This window comes from Arachis hypogaea, chromosome 15 (genome assembly GCF_003086295.3).
Source record: "Arachis hypogaea cultivar Tifrunner chromosome 15, arahy.Tifrunner.gnm2.J5K5, whole genome shotgun sequence".
Taxonomy (NCBI): domain Eukaryota; kingdom Viridiplantae; phylum Streptophyta; class Magnoliopsida; order Fabales; family Fabaceae; genus Arachis; species Arachis hypogaea.
In genome coordinates, this window is record NC_092050.1 from 144,130,699 (window position 1) to 144,154,135 (window position 23,437).

Here is a 23,437-nt window from a genome sequence, read left to right on the forward strand (position 1 = left end):
CCTGGTCTTTTGGATCCTTCTTTCTTCTGCGTTTATCACTTCTTTAGTCTTCGTCATTCGCTTGAGTTTTGCGAACTGTAACGCTAGCTTTGTTTTATTTGGATTTTCTGGTTTCTGAAATCAAAATTTGAAGTTCTTTTGAAGATAATGGATGATTCAACCTCAGATTGTTAGCGCAATCATGGCGAAGTGGATTCAATCTCAGATTGTCAGCTCAATCACAGCGAAGTGGATTTTGAATTTGAATCGAACGAAGTTCCTGAAGTTTGATTTAGTTTCAGTTAATTTTGATTGTCTAGCTGAATAATTCGTGAAGCTAGACTGTGAAATTAATGCGTGAACATAATCTGTGGATTGAATCTAATGTATTAGTTTTGATTAATTATCTGCAATTTATAGCAGACGCTCGGGTGTAGATCAGAACTTTTTGGGTGTATTTTTATAGAGGTTTGGGTGTATTTACAGTTTATGGTTTTTCTTGTTATTTTTAATTGACTTGTTGTCGTTCGGGTGTATATCAGGAGTCCTTGGGTGTATGTTACTTTGATTGTTATTTTTTTTATGAGGTGCAGAAATTCTATAGTATTTTCTTGTTTTTAACATGTTGTATTTTGCAGTCTCTCTCTGTTGTTGATGAGCAACTTATTCCCAAGGTAGGAATGACTTTTAAAAACCTTGAAGATGCTACAAAATTTTATAAGGACTATGCCAAGGCTGCAGGTTTATTATATCCAGTTAAACCTCTTTCATGCTGTATCAGTGGTACATCCAAATTTCAGCCAATATCAAGGACGTGTTATGAATTACCAGTTCAGGGAACCAGCAGCAGTGGATAGTTTTTTGGGTGTATAGTTACAGAATATGGGTGTAAACCATAGTTTTCTTGAGTGTATTTATGAATTTTCTTGTGTTTGACATTTTACATATATATATATATATATATATATATATATTTTTTTTTTTTTTTTTCAGAATCTGCTGTTTATGTTATAAATTATTGTTTGTTTTTTTTTTATTTTGGTATAGGGTTTAGGGTTTAAAGGTTTAGGGGCTTAGGGTTTAGGGATAAAGCATCAGGGGATAGAGTCTGGTGTATATTTAACTTTTCTTGGGTGTAAAATGAGATTTTATGAGTGTAAAAATCAATGATTTGGGTGTATAATAGGTGGGGTGATTTAGGGTTTAGAGTTTAATGTTTAGAGTTTAGGATTTATGGTATATGGTTTAGGGTTTATGGTTTAGGATTTTTAGGGATAAATCATCAGGGGGAATAGATGTTTGGGTGTATAATCAACATTCTTTGGGTGTAAAATGTCAGGTTATGGGTGTATATTTGGTTTGATGTTTTCCTTCATATTATAGTACCTGTAAATCAGACATTTTCAATACACCAGAGAGAGTTTAATTATGGAAAAAAAAATTTACTTATAATTGGATCAAATATATTTACAGTATGTGTTCAATTTCTTACAAGAGTATATAACAGTTACATTAATCAGTGTCAATATCATTAGAATCTATCTGACAAAATGGACTCAATAACAATGAGTGTAACACCCTAACTACCAGATCTCACACTTCCGGCTGCGCGACTCTGATAGCTCGGACATTACGACGACACTTATACTATTTAATACTAAAATATGAGCCTGTTTAAAACTTTAAACCGCACTACCGCTCCCAAAGATACTTTCGTTCGATAACGTACATCCATAAATACCATACAACTTACAAAAACTCATAAAGGGTACATACATATATACACTTATATACATAGATAATATTATAAGCATTATCCAATACAATTCCTATCCCTCTTACAGAATATATCAAGATAAAGGCGAGGGTACAATAAACCATAACTAAAATAATACAGAGCATCACAACAACAATTAAATAAGCTCTTCGTAACTTCTGCACCCATATCCTGAAAGGGGAAAAATGTAGGGGGTGAGAACATCATCCTCGAAAGGGTTCTCAGTAGAGGGTTTTTGGGAATTACTGTAATAGGATACGTGAAGATAAACCGTACCAGTGATTAATAACCTTCTTATGCCTCTTTTCAAAAACACGGTTTTCAATAAACGTAAAGTCAAAAATCTTTACTGAAAGAGGAACCATTCAATTCTCAAAACTCAAAAGCCCTTTCAAAAAGGTTTATTTATACTGAACCAAAATAGCCTTTCGTATCCTTCCAAACCAGAAACACGAACAAAACCAACCATCGATCTACCTCATTTCAACCACGGCCCTAGGCCCAAACAATCCAACCATCAACCAATCACCACAATCCAACAGAGTCCCAGTAGCAAACACAAATAGGAAGTTCAAGCACAAACAAACAGTTATTACAAGTAGAACAGTTAGCAATTAATCACATAGGCAAACCAAGTATAATATGCACACCCAACCAATGTCACACAAATGCATATGATGCATGCCTGTCCCTAGTGGCTGATGATATCATCTGTCGGTTATAGAGCCAACCCGACAAGTCATGGTAGCTAACCATTGGACTGTCCCTCTGTCGTGCATCCCCAACTCGAGTTATACTCATCATAAACTTGATCATAATCATGATCCATATCCATCACCCTCACTGGTGAATATTTATCCATCACCATCACTGGTGAATATTTATGGGGGCGAGCTCATCCGGGCCTTTCACAGTGCCCGGCCACACTTACGACATAGGGTCAACAGAGTATCAAGTCTCGACCTGGAGCACGTGGTGGCTAGCCACTGCTACTACCCAGGGAAACTCGTATCTCAGATAGTGGAAGTGCAACATTCACATTTATCAATGATTCAGCATAAACATGCATTCAATCTCATCCATGGATCAACATCCATCTCAGCCATCCGGCTCACGGTTCAGTCCAGAACCAGCCAATATTCATATCATACACAGCCATTCCGGCTCATGGTTCAATCCAAAACCAACCAATATGTATAATCATACACAGCCATTCCGGCTCACAACAAAACAGCACTTCCACCATTCAACATCATTAAATTCACAAAGTCGGCATTTAAGCCATAAATCATTTTCTCAATTCATTTCACTTTGAAATCGAGTTTCAACTCTTTTCAGCCTTGGCTTTAAAGATCTCATTTCTCAAATCATCTCAGGCTCATAAGCCACTTTTACTCAAGGTAAATTCCCCTTTGAAAACAATGCCACTCTCGGCATCCTCTTTCCAAACTTCCATAACCATGGCAAGTTAAAGATTTATTTTGAAACATTCAAAATCATCCATTCAACAATGGGATTTTATAACAAAGTTTCTCGGCAGAGTCCCAAGTCTTTAGGGGAGAATAACATATCTCATTTCGCCAAATTCATTTAAAATCATTAAAACATTGGCTTTCTGATTTGAGTAAGAAAATAGGATCTAAGCCAAACCGAGTCACGTAATCTTTACTTCTTTCAAAACCATTTCCTTTACTTAAACAAAACCGGCTTCAATTCCATAATTAAATCTGAAGCGTTTCAAACTGATAAGAGAATCATTTTTGTTGTGTTAAACTAGAGTTCAAAAGATACTTTGAATCTTATTTAAAACGTCAAAATAATGAGGCTCATCAATCGAAATCCAATTCCTTTTAAAATCACGAAAACTCTCCCAAGGGACAATCTTTGTGTTTAATAGAGAAAAACATAAACCCGTTTTACCTTTTAAAACAGCCTCAAAGCAAAATTCTCTTTCAAATGACTTGTATCCAAAGACATACTGTTCTCCTTGGAAAATAAGGATAAATCATGATTCTCTTTTCAATAATTCTTTCAAAGCATAACTTCATTGCTTTCTTAATTGTTCTAAGTAAAGGTAATAAAGAAGCCATAATTTCACAATCCTCAAAATAGATAGGAAAGGCATTAAACTCAAAATTCCCTAATTAACATTTCAAATAAGGACTCGGATCCTATAGAAATTTCGGCAGCACCTCCCCTAAAACTTGGACTTTTGCCACCCGGTTCGGGTCCCAACTAAACCGTTTCTCATTCCTTTTCAACAGCTCAAAACCAGAAATCAATTCAAAAGCAAGCTAACTCCAACAGTCGCCTCAGTGGCATATCTCAAGGAAGCCATTTCAAAAATCAACTCAATATCAACCGATTTAACTCATTTCTAAAGCTTTAAAGAATCAGTTCAGCAATAAATCATTTATCAAAACCAAATCAATTAAAGCAACCCAGGCTGAATTTCAAGAGTATTCTATCTTTCACATCATCAAAATAATTAACTCAATTCAAACCAATCCTCAACGGATTAAACTCATTTCAAATCTTTAAAGAATCAACTTCAAACATTACATTTCACAAGCCACACAACAATTCGGCCAAACCAATATCCATAGTCATTCGAGTCAATCAAATAATACATAAGGCAGATACAATCACCAAATACACAATATCTCACATCAGTACCCATATGTAATAATTCCAATAATAAACTATAGTGTTTGGAAAGCGCCCCTACCTCAACGCAAATCCATAACCCAAAAGTCTCATAGAGTCCTTTCCGCCTCAACCCGAGATCAACAATCAAAATCCCAGCAGCCAAAACCTCGGTTCCAAGCCACTTCCGCAACAGTCTCAACAACTCTAATCGCAACATACAACAACCGAAACTCAATCGTATAGCGATTAATGCCACAAACCTCAGTGCATGATGACAGAACAGTAACAAAAGGCTTTTCGAATCGAAACGCTTACCGAACCAAAGGAGAAATGGCTGAACCGAAATGGCAGCGGTCTCCGAACCGGTTCAACGGCAGCCCGGCAGCCACCTCAAGCGGCAGCGACGACAATTTCCGATCGCGCCAACTGAAACCAACACGCAGTGACTATAATATTCCCGGAATTCAAAAAGGACAGAAACCACAATTAAAACCCTTACCGACAACCTTTTCCGGCGACGGCAGCAGTAGCCAGAAGCTCCGGCGGTGGTCCCTAACGTCACAAAACCACTCCTGGCGGTCGGAATCACAGAGATGCAGCTCCCTTCTTCGGCAGTGACACCTGCGGCGGCCTGAGCCCCTTTCTGATGGCGACAGCTCCGGCGGAGGCGGCACCGGCAACACAGACGGCGGCTGGACACGGTGGTTGGACTCCCAGCCCAGCCTAAAATCTCTCTCTTTCTTGCTCTGCTCCTGAACTCTCTCTTTCTGGCTCTGCCATACATGACAGCGGCTGACCCTGTGGCAAGGACGACGGTGGCGCAGAGAGGACGACGGCGGCTTCCAGTGGCGTCTTCTCCCCTCCAACCATGGCTCGCATCTCCTCCCTCTCCAGATCGCGATTCACGGTGGTGATAGCAGCGCCGTTGGGAGAAACGGTGGCAACAACAGTGCCGCCCTCCACCCGCGCTCACACTCTCGGCTCGTGGGTCAACATGGACAGCGACGACGGTGCGGTCTCAGGGAACGGTGCGCTTCCCTTCCGCGGGCCCTTTCTCTCTCTCCGTCGTATCTCTCTTTAGCTGGCGTCGATGAAGACAACGACACAGTGATGGGCTCGGCGGCGACGCTCCTTGCGGGTCCGGCGACGAGGATGACGGCGCCTCTCTCTCTCTCCTCTCTTCCTTCTCCCTGTCGCACGCTATTCCCTCTCTCTTGATTTTGTTTTGTTTCTTCCATGGGAAAAGGGGGAAACCGTGTTTGTGTGGCACGGCTGCTACTGGGTTTTTGGGAGAGGGTTTCAGTGGCGGCTGCTAGGGTTAGAGAGGTTAAGGTGTTGAGTGAAATTAGGGTTAGGGGTAAATTGGTAATTTCACTTAAAATTAGGAATAATATAGTAATTGAAATCCAAATTAAATCCAACACTAATTATATATAGAAAATACTATTTGCTCACCAATTTCACAAATTATTTTCAATAAAATGCCCAAATCTAAAAATTAGAAATAGTATACTTAATTTCTTCATTTTTTCAAAATAGCAGTAATAATATTTAAAATATTATTTATCTAATCCAAATCATATAAAATCCTTATTATTTCATAACTATCAACCTTATACTTTAAATATAGAAAATAATCCAATAATTATAAAATTGGATAATAACCATAACTTATCTCAAATTCAATAAATCAAAACTTGCCTTAATCATCTTTAATAAAATGATTTCCGAAATTAAGGCTATAAATAACTATATGATTTGAGACTTGATCATAATAAGACTTTTCAAAAGTTCTGGGTCTTACAATGAGGATGGTCTGAACAGTTTTATTGCATGACTTCCGCTAATGGCTTCAGCTTTGTCTTGATTCATTTCATGGAATAGAAGACATATATTTGTTCTTACATTTTTTTCAGGTTATTTTTTGCCTTCCATTTTTACTGCAATGAAAAATACACCTATGGATATCAGTAAGATACACTCATAGATCAACCAGATACACACAAATCGATTTCATAAGTATTTGATGAGATCAGTTCAAAATGATGTCCAATTGAATCAAACATCGATAAATATACAAGTTCAAGCAATATTACAATGTCAAGCAATATACAGCCAAGGACAAGCAGTATTAGAACATTTGCAACAGTTGACTATATTAAATTATATGAGTTCAGAAATATACACTCAACAAATTACGCCATATACACCCAACACATTACGCCATATACACCCAACAAATTACGCAATATACACACAAAAATCAGTTAGGAGAAGAACTAGAACAAGAAGAACTGTAAAAGCTAGAACAAGATGAACGATAAAAACTTAGATTAGGCACATACACCCAAACCAATTTCATAAGTATTTAATTAGATCAGTTCAAAATTATGTTCAATTCACTGAAACATGAATAAATATACAAGCTCAAGCAATATTACAATGTCAAGCAATATACACCCAAGGACAAGCAATATTAGGACAGTTGCAACAGTTGATTATATTACATGATATGGGTTCAGGAATATACACCCAAGAAATTACGCCATATACACCCAACAATCAACCATATACACCCATACAAATTACTCCATATACACCCAACAAATTAAGCAATATACAACTAAAAATAAGTTACGAGAAGAACTAGAATAAGAAGAACAGTAAAACCTAGAAACATTTTGAAGAACAATAAAATCTAGAGGAACTTACAAGAAGAGTAAAACCTAGAATAAGAAGAACAGTAAAAACAGTGATATGAGATTTAGAACAAGAAGATCAGTAAAACCTAGAAGAACATGGAAGAACAGTAAAACCTAGTTCTTCGATTTCGAAATCAGAAACAAAAATGTGAAAAATGTACAAGATGAGTAAAATAGTAACGTACCTTGAATAATATTTCTTCGTTTTTTCTGAAGATTGTTGATGGAGAGTTCTATCTTCGCAACGAGTTCGACCTTGAATAATGTCTCTTCAGTTTGGAATGTTGCTCGAAACTTTGTGGTTTGTGTTTTGTTTGAAGGAGAAGAGGAAGAGTTAGCCATGACGAGCGCTTATTCCAAAAAGTAACCGTTTGAGTGACGCGCGTGGGTTGACGCTCATTCAAAGGGAGTGAGTACGCGTGGACAAGTTATTGGGCTGAGTTAACTTATAAGGCTTGTAAGCCTTTTTTACTTGTATGTGTAGCAGGTCCATATATATATATATATATATGCCATATTCTTTTATTTGGTTATGTTATTGCAGCTAATGTGATTGTGTTTATAGTCTGCCTGATTAAATTTTTATAGGAACTAGGATATGAAATTTTGACCCTTTTAATGAAGCCCACATGTCATAGCAAGAAATATTTGCCATTAAAAAAAAATTAGATTATCCTTTTGTTTTTCATTAGCTTAGTTGTTTGATTATGTGAAAAACTGTAAATGCATATGTGCAATAAGAAATTTCAATCAAAGACAGTAGGTTAGTCAAAAAGAGTAGATAATGTACTTCTTTTAACTTGTGCCTCGGTCTTCTTTCTCTTTCTTTTTTGCAGCCAAGAGTAACTTTTGTCAATGGTGACCTCTCAGCTCACCGCATCATCCATACTAATAGAGAGGAACTTGAGCTGATTTCAAGGTTTTCACTGCACTTCTTCAACTCCCTTCTTTTTGTTTCCTTAATTTTTTTTAATTCAGTTATTTTTTTGCTTTTAAGTTTGGAAATTTTTTCATAGTCTTTGAAATTTGGATAGAATTTTAATCTCTATTTATGTCTTGATTTTCAAAGTGATTATTGTATTAGGCATGTATTCTTTATCGGAAACTATTGAGTTTTAATAGCTGGAACAAATTTTTTATTTTGTAAACAATGTATGAAAAGCATTAATTAATAGTTAATGAAAAAGAAGCCAGTGGTGTATAATAGTTAGTGAGAACATTCGGACAAAATTGTATTATTGGTTAGTGCAAGCATATCAACAAATTTAATGTATGCAGGAAAGTTTTAAGGAAATTGTGATATGCTTTTTATATTTTATTTTTGTTATTTTTTCTCTTTTTACTCCCCTATTAATCATGTTATATTGACATCTTAAATATGTGACATCATTCACAAGCAAATATTTATTATTATTATTATTATTATTATTATTATTATTATTATTATTATTATTATTATTATCAATAGTAATAATAATTTAATCATTCAGTTTGCGTCATTTACACATACTAATTAGAGTGCTACTATTAAGTTTAAATTTAAGTAATGTTATACATTTAAATTTTTTTATCAATTAAGTTTAACTAAGTTAAATAATAAAACTTAGAATAATATTAGTCATAACTAATTTTTGTTATGTTAAATCAATTTAGTTAAATTTGGTTAACAAAAAATTTGGATAGGTAATATTATTCGTTAAATTTAATAGAAAAGAATCAGACTAAGGCCGTGCCAATGCACTCTTCAACTCATTGCATTCCATTTTAGCTCCGGTTTTGAAAATTGGATTGATCGAACTGTTTGTCATTGGTCTACTAATTCAACTGATTTTATTATGGTTCAATTGAAAAAATTATTTTATAATAAAATAATAAATAAATATTTTAAAATATAATTATAGTCTAATATAAATTTTAAGATGTCTTCTAAATTTAAATCATTACATAAAATATCATTAATCAGAGTCTTATGATAAGATTATCTCAAAGTACAAATTCAAGTTAAATAACAAGAAAATGTTCAAATATAAAATACCAACATAAAAGTACTATGTTGGGATTATTTTCACCTATATTTTTATGTTAGGATCATCTTTACCTATATTTCCATCTTTTTGGTAGGACTGGAAATGAGTCAAGTCAACTCATGAGTTAGTTTAAACTTGACTCGTTAATAGTTCGATAAGTTAAACTCGTGAGTTGATGAGTCAAGCTTGAGCCGAGCTAAGCTCAACTCATTAGTTCGTGAGCTGGCTCGATTTTATATATATATACATATCCTATATACATTTAATCTATACTTTTAATATTATATATATATAATCTTAATTATTTAAAATTTTATATTTATTTTTTATATATAATTTTGATGTAGGACATAAATAAAAAATTTATAATTTATTGATAGATAAATAATATATAAAATTGATCTTTTTAAATATTTTTTAAAATATATAAGTTATAATTTATTGATATAGAATTATCGATTCCTATTATTTGAGTCAATTCGTGAGCTCGAGCCAGCTCGTGAACTTTCGGTGAGTCGAATTTGAACTTAAGAAATAAGCTTAATTGTTAATGAGTCGAGTTATGAACCAACTTCAATTTTTGTAAACCGAGCTTGAGCTTATTTAGCTTGGCTCAATTCGTCTCAGTTCCAACTCTAGATTTTGGATAGAAGAATCAAAAGATGCAGTATAAATTATGAAGACGGTCATAACCTAGATATAATTAAGTCGCAAAACAGTTCAATAATCAATTAGACGTTCAATAATCAATAATTAGCAATCCAACAATCCAGTAGCACAACCACAAAATCACAAAACAGTTCAATAATCATCAATCCAGCAGCACAAACACAAATAACAAAATCACAAAACAATAAAGTATGAAGACAATCACAATCTAGACATAATTAAGTCATAAAATACTTCAATAATCAATAAAACGTTCAATAATCAATAATCAGCAATCCAGCCGTACAAACACAAACAAAAAATCACAAAACAGTTCAATATTCATCAATCCAGGATCACAACAAACACAAAATCACAAAATACAAAACAATAAATCATGAAAACAGCCATAATTGTGTTTTCCATTCGAATCGGCCGATTCTGATTTGATTGGATGGTTCAATACTCACGGTCAGATCGATCCAGTTTTCAGATCCATGTTCATTTCAGACTTCAGAACCTTCACTAGGCCTGGTTGCTGAGTAGGGTCTGGATCTGGGTCAGTCCTTGCTACAAGAGAAGTGTGAAATGAAGCAACAATAGAGATGGGCCCAATCGGTCACCAAAAACAAAAAGAGAAAGGGCCAATCAAGAGTTGAAGAGAGAGGAAGCCCCTGTTTGGAATGATAACACAGTAGGAATGAGGAACCAAGAAAGGGGGTGGGTGTTGGCGGTGTAATTCTCATGCACAATAATCATTTCTGTCTCGTACCTTCTTCAATTTCTCTAATTCTCACTGCATTAATTCTTAATTCTGTGTTTGTGAATTCATCTCTTGATTGCAAGAATGTTGTCATTGTTCTCATTCTCACTCTCACGAATCATGTTAAGGTACTCTCCTTATTCTGTTCCCAACTCCGTTTTCCGTCTTTGCTTCCCTTCAACTTCATCCCTACACTCTAACTCTCAGTCCCAATCACTTGATAAATATATTGATATCTTCACTCGCTTGCTCTCTATGCGTCCTCCTCCATCCATCAACTCTTTTAACATGATTTTGGGGGCTCTTGCCAAGAGGAACGATTTCCCCGCCGTCCTACCCCATGTTCAGCTGTTGGAAGCCCGGGGATTTCAGTTTAATGAAGTCACTTATGTGACCTTGATTCAGGGACTCTGTAAGACCAGACACACATCAGCTGCTATTCAAGTGTTGAGAAAGATCCCAATGCATGGGATTGTTCCTAATGTCGTCATGTACAGCACAATTATTGATAGCCTGTGCAAGGCAGGACTTGTGAATCTTGCTTTTCGTTTATTCTCTGAAATGCTTGCTAAGGGAATTTCTCCCGATGTTCAAAGTTACAATATCATGATTAATGGCTTCTGCAAAAGTAAAATGCTCGATCAAGCCTTGAATCTCTCTGAAGAAATGCTTCATAACTACTTGGTTCCAAACACGGTAACTTACTCTATTCTTATTGATAGCTTGTGCAAATCAAAGAGAATCTCTTGTGCTTTGGAGCTTTTTGGCAAGATGCATGATAGAGGTCAAACCGCTAATATAGTCACTTACAATTCCTTGTTGAATGGGTTGTTCAAAAACAAACAACTTGACAAGGCACTTATGTTATTCAATCAAATGAAAAAGAGTGGCATTGATCTAAATATAAACACTTACAGAGTACTTATTGATGGCCTATACAATGCAAAAGAGATTTTTCAAGATTTTTGCGTTATAGGCTGTCCTCCAAATGTGAGGGCATACAATATTAAGATCGATGGGCTCTGCAAAAAGGGCTTATTTAAAGAAGCATTGACCCAGCTGTCGGAAATGGAACACAATGGTTGCTTACCAAATGCTGTGACTTTTGTAACTGTTATTCATGCTTTGTTTGAAAAAGATGAGAATGACATGGCAGAAAAACTTCTTCGGGAAATGATTGCCAGGGGCTTATTGAATTTAGATAAGAAGGTAAGATACATCAACTGAAATTGAAATTACATCTCCAATGTTGCTGAATATTATCATAGTTCTGTAAATTCTGTGTCTGTTGGGTCAGATGACTTTGGCAATGCCATAACATCAATTAATTTTGCAATTGCTATCATCCTTTTTAATTCCATTGCTTTGTTGATTCTTTAGATGATATTCCTAGTTATAGCTTACAGTTTTAGTGTTTAAGCTCTCTTTATAGCAATTGAGTGTTCTTTACTGTTATTCTACGAGATGATATATTTATCATGCCAAGCAAAACTAAAAAGATTGAAAATTTTGTTTTGTTGTTTGTTCTCTGATATTCTGCTATCCAACTCATTTTTCCTTTTATATATATATATCAAACTAATACCTATGACTGTTTTATCATAAACCATGAACTATTGTTTATTTGATTGAATCCTCCAGGAATTGTCTCAAAAGGAAATTTAAGTAGGTATTGAGAATTTATTCTTAGGCCATGTGGTTTTCACTTCCATCTTAAAAATAAACCCACCTTCTAAAATGCATGTCCCCTCTTTTCATCAGCCTAAGCAACATCAAGTTAAGGTTAATATGGTTCAGTTATCTCAAAATTTTTGGCCATTTTCTTAATTAATGCTACTCAGATGTATTGCTTGGAAATTGCTCCTGCTGAAAATATGTACATTATCAAATACTTTTTCAGAGACATTATTCCATTGTCTCTAAGTCTCTGTTTATAAGCATTTTCAAAAAACTCTTACTGGCTTGGAGTTTTGTTGCGTGGTGTTGTGATGGGGATGTTAAAAATGAAACAATACAGAATTCTTTGGAATTGCATTTGATTTTATTTGGTGAATTTCTTTGCATAATTATTGTATTTATTTATTTATTTATTTTCTATCAGATGTTGGACTATGATATAGCTTCACTGTTCATATTTATGAAACTGATTTTGATCTTGTATTGGTGGTTAACTTAGATTGAGGCTTGACATGGCTTTCATCCTTGTTACATATGGGTAAATATCAATCTACCATGTTACATGTATAAATTTAACTGGCTACACATTAATCCAAACAATGTTGAAGCTCTCTAGTGTGAATTTTCCTTTATACTTTGATTTGTGTTTGGCCTCTTCGGAATCAAATTTAATACTAATGCTTTACTTTAAAATTTTGTTTGGTAAATTTTTATTTCAAAAGTCAATTACATTATTTTTGTCAATTCGACTTATTCAGCCATCATAACCTATATGTATAATAAATATGTTATGTAATTTATGTAATTATACTACAACTTCTATGTTATTATTTTTATCGTATTTGTTATGTATATAAGAGCATTTAAGTAAATTTTCCTTTGTTGGAATTTCACATGTTCCTCACTTCCTCCCCATTTTTTCAGGGAGCGGGTGATGGATTCCCATTAGTCCTCCGTCCCAGATAATCACCGCAAGTATCTACGGGTGCAATTGAATGGAATTAAAGTTAATCAGAACATATTTGAATTGAATAAAAGTTAGCAGACCAATCTGTCTTATTTCATGCGATGTTTTTCAACTTCATATGTTTGGCTGGAGTGAATATTTGAATGGAATTAAAGTTATCACAACAAATTTGAATGGAATTAAAGTTAGGAGAACAAGCTGTCATATTTCATGCAGAGTTTTTCAGAACAAAAAGTTACTAAGAAGTTTGGGCGGAGTGAAGGGTTAAATGGAATTAAAGTTACGAGAACAGATTTGTGTTGAATGTTAGTATACTAAATAGATTTTGATAATCAAGGGTGTGCTAGGACTAGTTGAGAAGTGGTTAGCCATTAAATAGTTTGTATTTGGACTAGTTGATACTATTTAACAATGACATCTAGAAATAGAAGATTGACAAGTGTTTCCTATGTCAGCGACAGTTCTAATGTCATGGGGGAATGTTTTTCATAGTCTTGTTTTTTAAACTTTAAGGTTGCGTTTGTTTAAAAGAACGGGACACTGAGACAAGGACACATAGATACAAAGTCGTGTTTGATAGATGAGACATGGAGAGACATTGAATTAGACTCATTTCACTCATTCTACTTGAGAATGGATCGCATTAATGTACTCTTTTGAGTTGACCCAGATGAGCGTATTCAGGATGGTCACTAGTGCAACTTCCGCTTTCTTCATGTTCATTACAGCTATATCAAGTCCATCAATCACTTGCTCCTCGTCAATTTTGAACTCAAATGGCTGCTCATCATCGTGACCCTTCCTCACAAACAGTCCCATCTTGCAGCTTACCAATAAGTTTCACTGCAACAATGAAAATAATGAATTCAACAACCACAACCAATAAGATAGTAAATCGAATAAAAAGAATCATAATGCTGACCAAGAGCTTTACCTTGAACCACAGCTCCATCATTGGGCCTTTCATACTTCATATCCCTCTCCCTCGTTCAGGGTCTTCTTGAGAACCTTCTTATCCTTGGTTATGTCGGATACAACCTTCCAAGATACTAACTCGAGATCAATTTGCAGAGAAGCATTCCGAGGCACGGCACCTTCATCACCTGATGCTGGCCTTCCATTCTCACCAAACGCATCTGCAAAACTAACATGCCAATGAACTTGCACAAGCAAAATATGTCATGTACGTTGATTCTGTTAACAAGTTAATCTAACTCACATTCTGGCTTCACGGTCAAGATGACTCTCTCTCCCTTCTTCATTGTCTTCACAGCCTTGGCCAATGCAGGACAGAAATAACCTGCACAACAAGAAAAAGCCACATATTATTAGTACATGCAAAATAAATCATAAACCAATTAAAAGCACCACGTATTATTAGTACTTGCTCTTTCTCTCTCAAGCACATCTTCTTCTATGTTTCTGCATTACCATATCGGACGCGTCTTCCTCGACCATTTCATCAGAACTTATTGAAGTTGTGGATTATTGAAATCTTCCATCCACCAGTTTATGGGGGGATATTAAATTTTTATTTTTATTTGTTATCTTATCTTTTTTTTCTAGAAACATAATTTGTTATGCTTATCTTCTTTTAAGTTAGTTATTCTTATCTTTTTCTAACAAGTTAGTTATTCTTATCTTTCTCGGCACTGGATTCGATGGTCCCAGAACGTTTGGACCATTAAATGGTCCCAAAACAAAACATGTTTTTAAAATTTTTTTATAACTGCTAAATAGTCCTTATCTAATTTTAATTACAAATTAACCCCATATATTTTATTTAATCATAAAAATTATTTTTTATTTTATAAATTATTATTTTATCATTAATCTATTATGTTTATTAACAATAAAAAACAATTGGCTATTCCAATCGATTAAAAGATTATATTTGATCCGTGACGTTCATCCAAGACTGTGAAATCGTGTTTCTTTGAAAATCAATCAATTGGACTACAGGTTGTCATCACAAAACAATCGATTGAAAATTGAAAGGCAGCATGATTTTCGCAAAAATCAATTGATTGGTCATATTACCCAATCGATTGAACGATGACTAAAATGTGGGTTTTTTATAATTCAATCGATTGTTTATACTACCCAATCGATTGAATGCTTCAAAACGAATATGGATTTGCCAAATTCAATCGATTGGTTGTACTACCCAATCGATTGAAGTGTGTACTACGCCTATTTCAATTTTGTTATCGTTTTTATAAATTATTATCTTATTATTCATCTATCTTATCTTTAAAATTCTATCTTCAATCACATTCACATGCTCAAGTGAATAAGCTCAAGAAGACAATGTTATACGAATGCAAAATTGACATCACAGTTCTAAGATCTGAATATAGCTAAAACCAATCGATTGAATTCGGCAAATCCATATTGTTTTAATGAATTCAATCGATTGGGTAACACAACCAATCGATTGAATTGTGAGACCTCAGGTTGTTTTGAAGCATTCAATCGATTGGGTAGTATAAACAATCGATTGAATTATAAAAAACTCATATTTTAGTCATCGTTCAATCGATTGGGTAATATGACCAATCGATTGATTTTTGCGAAAACCATGCTGCCTTGCAATTTTCAATCGATTCTTTTGTGATGACAACCTGTAGTCCAATCGATTGAGTTATGGGAAACCTGAAATTCAATCGATTGTTTTGATAATCCAATCGATTGATTTTCAAAGAAACATGATTTCACAGTCCTGGACGAACGTCACGGATCAAATATAATCTTTTAATTGATTGGAATAGCCAAAAAGTTTATTACGATCAATGGAAGATCTAATTCGTTATTGTTTTTGTTTTTTATTGTTAATAATCATAATAGATTAATGATAAAATAATAATTTATAAAATAAAAAATAGTTTTTATGATTAAATAAAATATATGGGATTAATTTGTAATTAAAATTAGATAAGGACTATTTAGCAGTTATAAAAAAATTTTAAAAAATATGTTTTATTCTGGGACCATTTAATGGTCCAAACGTTTTGGGACCATCTCTAACAGAATCATTTAGAGATTCTAGTTATTTTAGCTTATTTTAAAATTCAAAATTAATATAAATAGGTAACATTATTCTTCCATAAAACAACAACAACATACCATAAAAATTTTTTTTTTCTTTTCTTGTTCTTTCAAAATTTTATTAAAAGGAACAAAAATTTAAGACAACAGTGAACAAAAATGTGCCCAAACAGGTGAATGGATAACATGGATGACAATACAACAACAACAAATAACATGCCATTGAATCCCATTCCGCCCCTTCTCCCCAAACCATATTCAATCTAAGATGATGTTGTATGGCTCAGAAAATCATATTTCAACTCTCACAACTAAAATTCAAGAGTAATTATTTAAAGTGTCAATTGTAAAAAATAAAATGACTCTCGATGAAATAAAAAAAAAAAAAAATCAGTTCACTGATTCTTTAAAATATGACATTGATGTTTTTAAAATAAAATACAATGAAAATTCAACTAAAAAGGAATGTAATATAGCATAGGTAGCAAGTATTTTTTTTTTTTTTTTTTGAAAGAAAAAGCTTAACATAACAAGTGGAGCATAAGAAGACTACAAAGGGAACCAAACTAAAAAGATTAAAGGAATGCACCCAATGTAAGGAACCTTATAAAATATCCCTCTATCGTCTTCGGCATTGCCATCAACAATAAAAGGAATCTACACCTAGCCACTCCTTGTAGTTCATAAAGGACTGATGGATAATATCGTCGACTCCTTTTCCTAAATTCTGAAAAATCTTTCGATTCCTTTCTAGCCAAGTTTCCAGATAACTGCACAGAAATACACCATCCATCTCTTGCGCTTCTCCTTACGAATTGGTAGCCCAGTCCAGCTTAGAAAATGTTCCTTGAGCGTCCCCGGGCATGACTACTGCCTTCCAATAAATGACAGCCATGCACACCAAATCTGCCAAGAAACATCACAACCAAGAAACAAGTGGTGACCATGTTCAACACCTTTATTACATAACACACATACAACATCTTGCTGGTTAACCACCCCAAATCGACTCATCCTCTCCTTTGTGTTGACCCTTCCAATCAAAGCAAACCAGACAAACAGTTCAACTCTTGGTGGAACTAGACCTTTCCAAACTGTCCTAGTAAAACTGTAACTCGCTATATTCTCCGGAGTCATTTCCTCTTACAACACATGCACAAAAGAGTTAGTAGAAAAAATACCTCGTTTATCAAATTTTCAAACAACTCTATCCTCTCTGTCATTAGCAAGATTGACCAGTCTCAGTGTTTCATGCAGTTGGTTCACTAAATTCAGCTCCCATTGAAAAAGCTCTCGCCTCTATTGGAAGTTTCATCTCCACTATAACCCATCCCACAATCCTCTATAACGGATCCTGTTTGGTTCAAAACTGAGAAAATCCTCGGAAATTGATCTTTCAGAGAACCACCACGCAACCATACATCCTCCCAGAACTGAGTCTCTCTCCCATCACCAACCTCCATAAACAATCAAATAATCATCTTCTGTCTTACCTGTTGATCCTTGAACTGGATATGGCAAATATCCTTCCATGGACCCCCGGGTAGGTAATACTTGGGATGACAACAATATATTTGGATTCAGGTTATTACAAGAGCATATCACCTTCTTCCATAAGGTAAAATCCTCCTTCAAAAAATGTCACCACCACTTAAATAAAAGGGCTGTGTTACGCACCATGTCATCCCCGATGCCCAGCCTACCAAACTTCTTGGGAGTCTGCACCACCTCCCACCTGACCATGGCCATACCATTCCTTCCGTCTTCCTTACTCCATAGAAATATTCTTTGTAAGGAAATTAGTTTCTCTCCAACAGCCTTCGGCATTTTATATAAATTCAAATAATAGACAGGGAGGCTGTTCAGCACAGATTTAATAAGCACCAGCATACCTACTTTATTGAGAACCTTGACTTTCCACATGCTCAGCTTCTCCTCCACTTTTTCTATGATGGCCTTTCAAGTCTTGACCAACCTCAGGTTAGCTCCTAACAGGATCCCCAGATATTTCACTGGAAGAGAGGCTCCTTTACAACCCATCACTTTACACATTCGCTGTACCCATTGATCATCACAGTTAACTGGAATCAAGCTAGATTTATCATAATTAATACTTAGCCCCGACATCAATTCAAAACAACGAAGGATCCTTCTGTAATTCTCGATCATCTCTTCCTCTGGGGGGCAGAACAGAACAGTATCATTCGCAAACTGAAGATGCAACAGCTCAATGTGATCCCTACCAACCATCAGCGGCGAAATGCGCCTGTTTCTTACCGCCTCCCTAAACATCCTATGTAGCACATCAACAACAAGCACAAACAAAAAAGAGATAGTGGATCTCCTTGTCGCAGGCCCCTTTCCATCTTAAACGGCTTAGAAGGCGAGCCGTTTATCAGAACTGACATTGAACACGTACTTACACACTCCATAACCCAACCCCTCCATCTCTGTCCAAAACACATATTTTGTAGTACAAGGTCGACAAAACTCCACTTGACTCTGTCATATGCTTTCTGGAAGTCTCACTTTATTATCACCGCTTCTTTCTTCCTCAATTTAATCCATTGAACAGTTTTGCATGCAATAAGAGCCCCGTCATGAATCTTCCGGCCCTTAACAAAAGCACTCTGAGTCTCACCTACTAACCGTGGCATTATTGCTCGCATCCTCCTAACCAGCATTTTCGAAATGACTTTATAGACACAACCAACCATGCTAATCGACCTAAGGTCTTTGATTTCCTTAGCACCAGTAAACTTAGGGGCCAACGCCACCCAAGTGAGATTAGCATCTGCCGGCAACTTGAAAGTCAGGAAAAAATCCAACACCGCTGTCGTAAATTCTGAGCCAATTTCCTTCCAACACCTCTTGATGAAATTCATGTTGTACCCATCACTTCCTGGAGCCTTCGATGATTCACAATCCCACACTGCTTCTCTAACCTCATCTGGAGTCGATAATACCTCCAACGCCAAAGCATCCTCATCACTAATCCTTTTCACCAGACCGTCCCTGAACCCTACCGTAGGAGACTCTTCCTGATGATATAGTCTCTTATAAAAGTCCCTGATTGCAATCTTATATCTAGGTTGATTCCTTATCAATCTTCCATTAATGAGTAGCCCATCAATCCTATTGTTTCTCCTTTTCGCAGAAGCTAGGTTGTACCTCGTGTTCTTATCAATGTCCATCGCATATCTAGAGCGCGACATCTGCTTCCAATGTAGTTCTTTCCTTACATATCATTTCTCACAGCAAACCACAAGCGCCCTTCTTTTTGCCTACACTGTTCCATCATAAACCCCATCCCCCACCATATCATCAATCTTCTTGATCTCTTCCTCAAACTTCATGATTTTCTTGTGCATGTCGCCAAAGTTGTCTTTATGCCATCTTCCCAGAGGAACTATCAAGGCCTATAATTTATCCGTGAATTGCGCCTCTCCTAGTCCTCTCCATTCCTCCTTGACCATCCTCAGAAAACCTTCATGTGTAAACCACGAGTCCAGACTTCTGAATGGCATCGGCCCATCTCTTTGCCTTTTATCTTCTACTATGATAGGACAGTGATCAGACAAACCCCTGAGACCACCTCGTAATCGAGTCTCTGAAACTTCTCAAGCCATTCCAGGGTAACCAGAACCCTATCAATACGGCTACAGGAACGACCTCTAAACCATGTAAACTTGCAGTCAGTAATCGGCAAGTCCACCACACCCATGTCATGTATCCAATTCTTGAAGTCTTCCGCTGACAAGGATAAACTATCGGTGCCTCGTCTTTCTTCCACCTATACAATCTCATTAAAATTTCCCATAAAGCAACAGAGAACCTGGCATAACCCAGCTATGTAGCGCAGCTCTTCCCACACAACAAGCTTCTCATCTCTAACATGTGCACCATAAACTAAAATAAAAGCACAATTAAAATTATTCTTTAACAACACCCCTTCAACATATAACCATCCCTCCCTTTATGAATATTTCTTATTTTAAAAAACTCCTCATCCCATAATAACAATAACCCACTAGATGCACCATCAGACTCAACATAGTCCCACCCCGAACAACTATTCTCCCAAATTTTTGGTATATCAAACTAACTATCTTTTAGTCTCCACCAAACCTAATATGTTTGACCTATATTTCCGCTTCAAGTCCTTTATCATTCTCAACTTTTTGTCACCCCTCAACCCCCTAATATTCTAAGAACTAAAAATCATTTCAAAGAACTATTGCACACTTTTTATGAGCTTTGGGTCTGCTCTACCTTACTTTTGCCTTTAGTTTCGCCAATCTTTTTTTCTGAGCAATTTCTTCATTCTGTTGTTGGAGAATCGCCATAATGTCATCTTCTTCATTATATAGCACTACTCCTAACTCCCTTGCTAATTCCCAGATTATATTTTCTATCATCTGCTCCTCCAATGTTGGCCCCTCATTATCACTGGCTTCATATTCGTTGGCATTTGCTTCGTCCCCCAATTTGTCAAATAGTACTGAAATATTCCTGTCAGCAACCCTTCAATTCCCAGCCCTGAATTACCACTTTTTTTATTAACTTGAATACCCCTGCTACTGTGATTAGAGTCATCACCATCACCGAACCCGTTAATTGAATCATCTTCTGGTCCCACATCCCCTTGTCACCCATTCACCCCTACAATATTATTCAAAAAATAGCATCTCCCCTCCTCTACCGCGCGTCTCCCTCGACAAACCTCTTTATTCCCGCCATTATTTGCCAATACCGGCGCACCCTTAGGGAAGTGCAGCCCATCCTCTAACTGGACATTCCTCGCCGTCAGTGTATCCGAAGCAACCTGGTCAAGTCGCCCTCCATGTCTTCGAGTTGCTCCGTCACCGTTCGGCCCGCTATCTACCCCCCAGCTTTTGTAATGGCCGACGCGCAGCTGCTGTACAAGGTGCCATCAGTCGTTCTTCTCTAGGGATAGATCGTGCTTCACCATGACTTGAGGTCGCGCCCGCCAGCTCCCGAGATTCCCTGGGAGTTGTGGCTTCCGTGGCAGGTGAGGCGCTATCCTGCACAAGCGTCCTTCCCTGATCCGTTGGCTTCAGACCCAGCCTAGTACGCTTAAGAGCTCTGGACACCTCTAATTGGGGACTCTAGCAAAGCTGAGTCACAATCTGAAAAGGTTCACCCAGTTATGTGTCTGTGGCATTTATGTATCCGGTGGTAATACTGGAAAACAAAATGCTTTGGGTCACGGCCAAGACTCATAAAGTAGCCGTGTTCAAGAATCAACATACTTAACTAGGAGAATCAATAACACTATCTGGATTCTGAGTTCCTATAGAAACTAATCATTCTGAACTTCAAAGGATAAAGGGGGATGCGAAAACTGTTCAGAAGCAAAAAGCTAAAAGCCCCGCTCATCTAATTAATACTGATCTTCATAGATGTTTTTGGAATTCATTGTATATTCTATTCTTTTTATCCTATATGATTTTCAGTTGCTTGGGGACAAGCAACAATTTAAGTTTGGTGTTGTGATGAGCGGATAATTTATACGCTTTTTGGCATTGTTTTTAGTATGTTTTTAGTATATTTTAATTAGTTTTTATTATATTTTTATAAGTTTTTATTTAAAATTTACTTTTCTGGACTTTACTATGAGTTTGTGTGTTTTTCTGTGATTTCAGGTATTTTCTGGCTGAAATTGAGGGACCTGAGCAAAAATCTGATTCAGAGGCTGAAAAAGGAATGCAGATGCTGTTGGATTCTGACCTCCCTGCACTCAAAGTGGATTTTCTGGAGCTACAGAAGCCCAATTGGCGCGCTCTTAATTGCGTTGGAAAGTAGACATCAGGAGCTTTCCAGCAATATATAATAGTCCATACTTAGCCCGAGATTTGATGGCCCAAACAGGCGTTCTAAGTCAGCTCAAGAATTCTGGCGTTTAATGCCAGAACTGGCATAAAAACTGGAGTTAAACGCCCAAACTGGTACAAAAGCTGGCGTTTAACTCCAAGAAAAGTCTCTACACATGAAAGCTTCAATGCTCAGCCCAAGCACACACCAAGTGGGCCCCGGAGGTGGATTTTTTCACTAAACACCCTAGCTTACTCATTTTCTGTAACCCTAGGTCACCAGTTTACTATAAAAACTACTTTTAGTGATTCATCTTGTACCTCATGACATTCTACACATTTCATATTGTATCTTCTACGGCATGAGTCTCTAAACCCATTGTTGGGGGGAGGAGCTCTGCTGTTCTTCATGAATTAATGCAATTACTACTGTTTTCCATTCTATCACGCTTGCTTCTATTCTAAGATATTCATTCGCACTTCAACCTGATGAATGTGATGATCCGTGACACTCATCATCATTCTCACCTACGAACGTGTGCCTGACAACCACCTCCGTTCTACCTTAGATTGAATGCATATCTCTTAGCCTCATGATTCAGATCAGAGTCTTCGTGGTATAAGCTAGAATTATTGGCGGCCATTCCTGAGATCCGAAACATCTAAACCTTGTCTGTGGTATTATGAGTAGGATCTGGGAAGGGATGACTGTGACGAGCTTCAAACTCGCGAGTGTTGGACGTAGTGACAGACGCAAAAGGATCAATGGATCCTATTCCGACATGATCGAGAACCGACAGATGATTAGCCGTGCGGTGACAGTGCATTTGGAACATTTTCATTGAGAGGACGGGAAGTAGCCATTGACAACGGTGATGCCCAACATAAAGCTTGCCATAGAAGGAGCTTTGCGTGCATGAAGAAGAAGATAGTAGGAAAGCAGAGATTCAGAAGACAAAGCATCTCTAAAGCCTCAACCTGTTCTTTATTACTGCATAACAAGTATTTATTTCATGTTCTTTTACTTTTTACAATTAAATCTGAGAATTATTGATATCCTGACTAAGAGTTACAAGATAACCATAGCTTGCTTTAAGCCAACAATCTCCGTGGGATCGACCCTTACTCACGTAAGGTATTACTTGGACGACCCAGTGCACTTGCTGGTTAGTTGTGTGGAGTTGCAAAAGTGTGATTGTAATTTCGTGCACCAACGCGTACGCGTAGTGTGGCTTGTGCGCCACGCACCCCTCCCGCGCGTCTCTCGCACAACTCTCTGTTCAATTGCGCATACACATACGGCACGCGCGTGTCGTGGACGCTTGCGCGTCGATCCCCCCTTTTTTATGCAGTATGCAGAATGCAA

General features: G+C 36.5%; 2 protein-coding genes across 4 annotated transcripts; one reads left to right on the forward strand and one right to left on the reverse strand.

Annotated features, from left to right (window-relative positions):
- Positions 1 to 1,695: 1,695 nt before the first annotated feature.
- On the reverse strand, positions 1,696 to 5,828 carry LOC114925378 (uncharacterized). 2 transcript variants are annotated; one of them, XR_011872459.1, is made up of 4 exons: positions 4,905 to 5,828; positions 4,721 to 4,831; positions 4,485 to 4,609; positions 1,696 to 1,927 (listed from the first exon to the last, which is right to left on the reverse strand). XR_011872459.1 is itself a non-coding variant. In XM_072217101.1 (4 exons), exons 1-3 carry the CDS (start codon positions 5,187 to 5,189, stop codon positions 4,543 to 4,545), a joined length of 456 nt encoding a protein of 151 aa, XP_072073202.1. In that variant the 5' UTR covers positions 5,190 to 5,716; the 3' UTR covers positions 1,696 to 1,927; positions 4,485 to 4,542. The 2 variants fall into 2 exon arrangements, 1 of the variants encoding a protein (XP_072073202.1); XM_072217101.1 differs by having other exon boundaries at positions 4,912 to 5,716.
- A 4,101-nt stretch (positions 5,829 to 9,929) lies between these two features.
- LOC112751072 (uncharacterized) lies at positions 9,930 to 13,383 on the forward strand. Of its 2 annotated transcripts, XM_025800082.3 has the most exons (3): positions 9,930 to 11,754; positions 12,722 to 12,760; positions 13,147 to 13,383. In XM_025800082.3, exons 1-2 carry the CDS (start codon positions 10,630 to 10,632, stop codon positions 12,731 to 12,733), a joined length of 1,137 nt encoding a protein of 378 aa, XP_025655867.1. In that variant the 5' UTR covers positions 9,930 to 10,629; the 3' UTR covers positions 12,734 to 12,760; positions 13,147 to 13,383. The 2 variants fall into 2 exon arrangements, with proteins under 2 accessions (XP_025655867.1, XP_025655866.1); XM_025800081.3 differs by lacking the exon at positions 12,722 to 12,760.
- Positions 13,384 to 23,437: the final 10,054 nt, after the last annotated feature.